Source organism: Saccostrea echinata, unplaced genomic scaffold (assembly GCF_033153115.1).
Source record: "Saccostrea echinata isolate AGI-Se365-2 ecotype Australia unplaced genomic scaffold, CSIRO_AGI_Sech_v1 ptg000016l, whole genome shotgun sequence".
NCBI lineage: Eukaryota > Metazoa > Mollusca > Bivalvia > Ostreida > Ostreidae > Saccostrea > Saccostrea echinata.
The window spans coordinates 29,356,843-29,363,997 of record NW_026889765.1 but is presented as its reverse complement, the minus strand read 5'-3'; the positions used below and the strand labels follow the sequence as shown (position 1 = coordinate 29,363,997).

At 33.2% G+C, this 7,155-nt stretch overlaps 1 protein-coding gene across 1 annotated transcript; it reads left to right on the top strand.

Moving 5' to 3' along the window:
• Positions 1 to 998: 998 nt before the first annotated feature.
• Positions 999 to 6,989, top strand: LOC133189105 (uncharacterized). The gene is made up of 2 exons (XM_061324532.1): positions 999 to 1,176; positions 5,425 to 6,989. Exons 1-2 carry the CDS (start codon positions 1,146 to 1,148, stop codon positions 6,459 to 6,461), a joined length of 1,068 nt encoding a protein of 355 aa, XP_061180516.1. The 5' UTR covers positions 999 to 1,145; the 3' UTR covers positions 6,462 to 6,989.
• The last annotated feature ends 166 nt before the right edge of the window (positions 6,990 to 7,155 follow it).

The following is a 7,155-nucleotide window of genomic DNA, read 5'->3' as shown; positions in this document are numbered from 1 at the left end:
TTCCTATAGAGTAAATTTTCCCCCGGGGAAAGTTCATTACATGTATATAACAAACCTTCCCCTATGTACAGAAATCATCCCCACATATTTTCCTTTTTATATTGATAAACGTTCCTCCTTAATCCTGTTAATTATTCATAATTTGGAATTATGTATACTTTGGAAACAGCATTGTTCGTGGGGGACAAATGTTCGTGGACTTCGTGGGTCACCCTTACCCATGAATTTACAGGAACGAATATTTTGTTGACATATTGATTCATTGAACCACCGTTTAAATGAGTAACCCACATTAACCCTTAAGAAATAAAATGATTCCACATTATTCATCGTGTTTATTTGATTGTTGGTAGCAAACAAGATTAACACAATGGATGAATAGTTTCCGCAATAGTTTTTGCAATTTTGTTGTTGTTGTAAATTAAAGCTAGTATACCTTCGTTCTGCTTAAATATCTTAATTATGAAATTGTGGCGAAAGGGTATCTACATGGGCCATCTTCAGATAACTTTCACATTTACTTCAGACAACGCAATTATGTGCAAATTTTTCTCACAATTTGTCGACTAACGAAATATTTGGTGTGATCTGTTACGGAGGTTTGTTAGTAATATGCTAAAAAAGCACGTCATAAAATTTTATTAGAGATTAATTTAAACAAAGTATCTCTGATCATCAATAGTTTCACAGAGATGAAACTCAGAATACGGGTATTTATTTAAAGCATTTGAAACCATCTATTATGTTATAGTTAAGAATTTATTTCCAATTAAATATATATAATCCGAACTGTTTACGGTTAAGTGGAAGGTTAACTTTGCTGAAGAAACCCTCCACCATGGGGGAGGATTTACTAATATAGTTTCTTCCAGGAGATATTTTACTATGGGTAAAGCTCACTATATGACACCGTTGAGTTCAACGTTGTGTTACAAGTGCGCAAGCAGACTACGTGAATACCACTGGTGATTGTGGAGTGGAACCATAAGAAGTACCAACACAAGGAGAAACCAGAGATTTTCCTCAGTGTAGCAGATGTCAACTCCAGAGTACCCAGGGCACAGTAATAGGACCCCCTTTTGAATCTTGTCTACATCAGTAATCTCACTGAAGCTCCAGTCTACCATCTCTGCGGTCATTGTGGAATGGAACAACATAGTAAGCGGACATCTTCAGGTACGCAGTACTATATATAAAGCCCATCAACATGTCGAAGATCCTACATCATAAAATCGTCCACTTTTTAGTTTTTCATCAAGTTTACCTGTACATGGATATTTTTAGCCGTTCGCCTTGGATGCTAGAGTTTCAACACTCCATCACGGGAAAAAAGGAAGAAGAGATGTAAGACTAGACCAGGTACATGTATCAACAGTTCCGAATTGCACCGCCTTCTATTGAGAGATAGGTTACCTTGCATAAATAATTGTTTCATGCCGTATCTAAACGAGGCTTTTATGGAAAAAAGATGCGGAAGATATGTAAAAAAAATAGAAAAATACAATTTTATGATTGATAAGAAAAATGCAACTTTCTAGTTTTGAGGGTCCATAAGTATTATAAGCTGATTGAGGCATGCAGTAATCTAGGAGTTCATACTTACTGTTCCTATCGATGTCATAGACCCAGTCCAAAAACAAGACAGTATTTGGGGAAAATGTCTTACTGGCTTAAAATTTCAGCATAATCAAATAATGCTGATCCACAAGAAGATGTCTATAGAAAGGGCAATTATAGCATAATTATGTGATATATATAACGATACTCGTCTGTTGTACAGATATACTGTATTTTAATGAATAATAATATAGGTATCATATGAGGGACACCCTTTGAAATATAGAGGTAAAATATCGGTTAATCGAATGATTTATGCCTTTAACGCCCCTTTGACGTACACGTATCAACTTAGGATCTACCAATTTATTCTATTTTGAGAAGAAAACTTTCAATCTCTCAAATGAAATTAAAGGAAATTAAAATGGTTCAGTTCAAAATGACAACCAAAAAAAAAAAAAAAAAAAAAAAAAAAAAACAATTTAAGGCACGTGATTATGCTAAGGGAATGATGAAAGAGCTAGTTATTCGTGTTTCTTTTTAAAAAAAAATAACGAATGTACTCGGAAAATTTCCACTGTTTTCCTACATCAAAGTATAAAAATAGTATGGATTTTAACGTTTCTTTTGGTTTCTCTAATATAAAAGAAGCACAAAAGCTCTAGTATATAGCTTAAACTCTGTGAGGCCTTTTTTTGCATATACATGTAAAATATTTATCAATTAGCAAAGGAAGTGCCTTATAATAAGAAAAAAAATGTTAAGCTTTTAGCAAAGATGTAACTTAGAATGAGGAAGAACTGATTAGCTTGTAGCAAAGATGTGTCTTAGAATGATGAAGAAGAGATCAGCATGTAGCAAAGATGTGCCTTAGAATGAGAGAGAACAGATAAGATTTTGAAAGGTGGATACACTAAAATATTGATGCTTGATTATTGATTCGTTTTAAGCAGCTGGATTTCCATAAATGTCACTTTGAAAGCACAGTAACTATAATGTGTCAATGATTTGTATCTCTCCTTGAAAGAGGATGTGGAACTTTCGTAACGGCATAATTAGCAATGTTTACTATATCCGCAAGGGAAAAATAGATATGAGTTTTTCTAGCAATAGAAATAATAATCTCATGAAAAAAAAATGGCATGATGTCCGCTTTGGATTGTTGAGTACTGGCCGAATCTGCATAAGCATCTACCATTCCATGCGTTCTCTCGAAATTAAGTATTTTAAGCGAAGTTCTTGTTAATACTTACGAAATTATGTTATGTTGAAAACATAATCTATGTTAAAAAAATCTGCGTTTTCCATTGAGATTGAACCCAAACGCTAAGGCCCCTCAGTATCAGTTTATTCACCAAAACTGACTCTTTACCCCTTAAACTACATGTAATTCCATACCATTCTTAATTCTTCGAAATTACAGTCTTTAATACTTTTAACATTCCAGTCAAGGTGAGTTCGATCTACCATACCTATACTGGATTCCTAAAGTTCATAAAAATCCTTACAAACAAAGATACATTGCCAGGTCCAGCAAGTGCTCTACCAAACCCCTATCTTTACTCCTCACAAAAATATTAACTGCTATAAAGGAGAAACTCCAGACGTACTTTGTTCCAGCATATACTAGAGGTTAACGAGGTTGGATCCTGATATTTAAAGTCTTAAACTTTTTTTGTCAAGTATATTTTTAGTTTCTACACATATAGCTTAATTAAAAATCAAAACAAAAAACGGGGGTCAATACGCTTCTTTTGGCGCTACAGTACATTTAATATGACCTTTTTGCACTGAAATTTGTGTCTTAATCAAAAATCACAATCATCTTCGACGTTTTCCCTCCAATGTTTTTATTCAAATAAATCATGGGACAAATTAAACTTTTAGTCCATTAAAAAAAAGACACTTCAAAATTGTGACTAAGAAAAAGTTTCAAATTGCTTCGCATAATCAATTATTTGACCTTTCTGCACTCAAAAAATGTGATTTTTCTGACATTAAAAATTTAACAAGCAAGAAAATTATTTTAAAGTCTTAAACTTTTTCTGAATTTAGGCAGATTGATCAAAGTTATCTTATATATTCAGAAAATAAAAACAAAAGTGGGGGTCTATGACGTAAATTTTTAGATATTACTAAAAAAGTGTTAATTTTATGTTAAAATTGGCTATAAATTTTCTCCTGGACTTTCAGAATATATTTACTATATTTGTCACAATATATTGAAAGAATTCATAAGAAATAATTTAATAGATATTTCAGAACCAGCATAAAACATTTCACTGCAAAAAACAGCTCTGTGTGCAACCAGCGTGGAAAAATAGGAATATAAAATTAACAGTACTGTATATATTTCAAAAGGAGACAAAATGATCATTTTCTCCTAAAAAACCTTCCGCCACAAAATATAGTTCCTGGCTTAATCCTCTTTGAATGGAATTTAATCGTGGTTTTTTCATTGGATATAGTTTAATTTGCATTGTAGAATTCAGATTTAATGTTTGAACTTAAAAATGATGCAGAATTTTATAAATAAAGGTCCAGACCAAAATCTGCTCAAAAGCTCAGGATCGAACCTCCTTAAATCTGTTTGTGATATCTAGGGTTTAAATATTTCTCGGAAAGAATACAAATGTTGTGTCATAAAATTTAATGCTATTTTTTAAAGTAAAGTGGGTCCTTACGCCATGGTTTTGTTAACAGAAAAAAATCAGTCTTTTTACAAATACTTTGAAGAGATTCATCTACTATCAATAAATAAATAAATTTAAAAAAAAAAAAATAAGAAAACTGGAGCAAAGAGGCATTCATATAGAATTTATTTTGCCCTATTTGATTTGTGCATCCTATTTCATAAACGAATAATCTCAATACTTATGACATCGTAGCAGATTTAATATGCATTAATGTTAATGAAATATCAAACATTATTTTTTTTTTTACATGTATGATTGAATTCTATATGTTTTTTCACTTTCTTACTTGTCGAATCACCTTTTTGTTATTCTAATATTTGACTTTCATGCCATTTGGTCAGTTATTTACGTTCAATGTGTATGGAATTTTGATTAATATCTTTTTTTTTCATTGGATTAGATACTGTCTGGCGTCCGTCTGTTGTGTGTCGTCTATATTTTTTTTCAATTTCTGCAGAACCATGTACTGTCCCAAATTCAACCAAACTTGCCACAAAGCATCCTTGTTCAAATGATGAGTCATACCCTCTTTCAAGGGGAGATAATTAAGAAATAGGAAAACTTTGATACGGTCATTTCAATATTTTCTCAAGAACCACTGCGCTAGAAAAGATGAAACTTATGTGAAAGCTTCCTGGAGTTATAGACTAAGTGTATATTCAAATTTGATAAAATCATGACCCTGGGGTGACTCAGATCATTGATGAACGTTTTGGCCCATGGGCCTCTTGTTTATCAGTCGGCAGATTCTAATACCTTTGATTACGAAGTTCTAGTTCATGTTTCGAGTCACAACAAGCAGTGCTTCGAAATACCAATTTTTAATAGCAAAATCATGCAATCACTCTTTATTGCATTATTTTCTTTGTATTTAAAGCGTTATTTCCCATTGTTCAACCCTTCCTCGCAATTAATTTTTGTATATGTTTATGAGCTACCCCTATTTTAAAAGTTCTGGTTCCACTGATGGTTTGCCATGTTAAACTAAATTATCCTATATTCTCATCCTGTACTTACATCCATATTCTCTAATGAAAATAAAGCTAAATTGAAAGTTAAACTCTCAGAAGTAAGTCTAGGTTTTTTGGCCACGATCTCACATGACAAGATAGATAAGTTAATACCCTATTTATAAAAGGTTAATGTGCATATGTATGTTCTTCATTGTCAGATTCAGCAGTTATGCCGAGTGTGATGACAGATCCGTTCGAAATGAATACCACGATGCTTGGTAACACATCTAGCGCTCGACCTTGGCAGGACTACGTAGAGATGACTTTTCTGGGAATCGGTAGTTTGATTGGAGTCATTGGAAATGTCCTGGTCATCAAAGCAGCCTGCAAAGTTGAGACCCAATTTGCTCGACAGATAATGACTCTGTTCTTTACTCTTGCCATTACTGACGGTATAATCTCAGGAGTCAAGATACCCTTGCTTATTTCGCTCAGATTCAAGCTAACGAAACCCATCCTTGTCATTCTGAAATACGTATTTCTGGGACTAAATGCAATTCTTCAGATTACGCTTTGGAAACACTTTTTTGTTGGATTTCAACGATTCATGATCATGTATAGCTTTCCATTTTACCGAAAGTATTTCACCTTAAGAACGACCGTGTCCATCGTGGTATCTCTGTGGTTAATTCTCTGGGTGCTGAACATCGTACTACCAATCCTTGCTCAGATGAACGTAATGTTCATCAATCTCTACTTTGATCACGGATTTCATCGTTCTGCGGTTGAGATAGCTGTGTATGAAATCATTACTGTTGGAATTTTAAGCATAGTTCCCGTTTGCTGCACAGTGTTTTGTCACATTTGGATCGTTTTTAGCATCGTTAAAGCTGGTCTTACTCATCTAGAGAACATCGAAGAAAGCTCCACCTTCATCAGAATCAACATCACCTCCATTCTGCGTATTTTACTTCTGATTGTTTGCGTTTCGCCATTTCTGATCGCAAATATGGTGGATCCCACACACTCATCCATCTCGCAGACTGCGTTCCTCTGGACTGAGTATTTCCTTTGTGCCCACTCTGTGCTAAGTCCCTATCTTACTCTTTGTGACTCGGATTTCAAAGATTCATCGTCTTTTAAGAACTCGACTCACAATCGCCTTAGATCTGCCGGTAGTTTGCGTAGAAGTCGTAAATTTGCCGTCAGTTTCATTACGTCAGGGGATCTGAAAACGGTTAAGCACACTGAATGATACAAAGATTGATACAAAGATCGATTGAAAAGTTTGTAAATGGAAGAAGGTGTACACTTTTAACAAAAAACATCTTGACTTTTTTTGTAGTATTGTGTAAAGATGTGTTGCTTGTTGTTAGGAGTAACGTAAGATTTCGTCCAATATCGTGTAATATCAATTGTAATCAAGAATATTTTTATTCAGCAATTAATCCCAAACAATTAAATTCAAGCATATGTCTGATAAATGTTGATGCAGTTTTGAAGAGCTATTCACACCAATTTTAAACAGTTTTTTTCCCCCAAAAACTCTTGGTTTTTTTTTTTTTTTAAAATAACGTTGTTTACAATATCATCAATATATTCAGAACTGTGATTTTGTAACAATTATAGAATCAAGTAACGATGAATGGGAACACATTTAAAATTGTCGCCTGTAAAATTTATTAATAAATTGATACATTCAGGACATATTACCTTGTTAATGGTAGGTTTTAAATCGTCCAATCATAGCGTGACGCTACACAACATGACTGCTGGCAATTGATAAAACTTTTTTTTTTTTCAATCTAAAAATGATTTTGAAAAGTCTATATTAAGTTTATTTAAAAAAATCTTTTTTAAAGTTTAAAATATTTTACACATACTAATTGTTGCGGATACAATTGCGTGTTTAAAATACTTAATTCCAGACTGCATCAAGAATTGTTTAA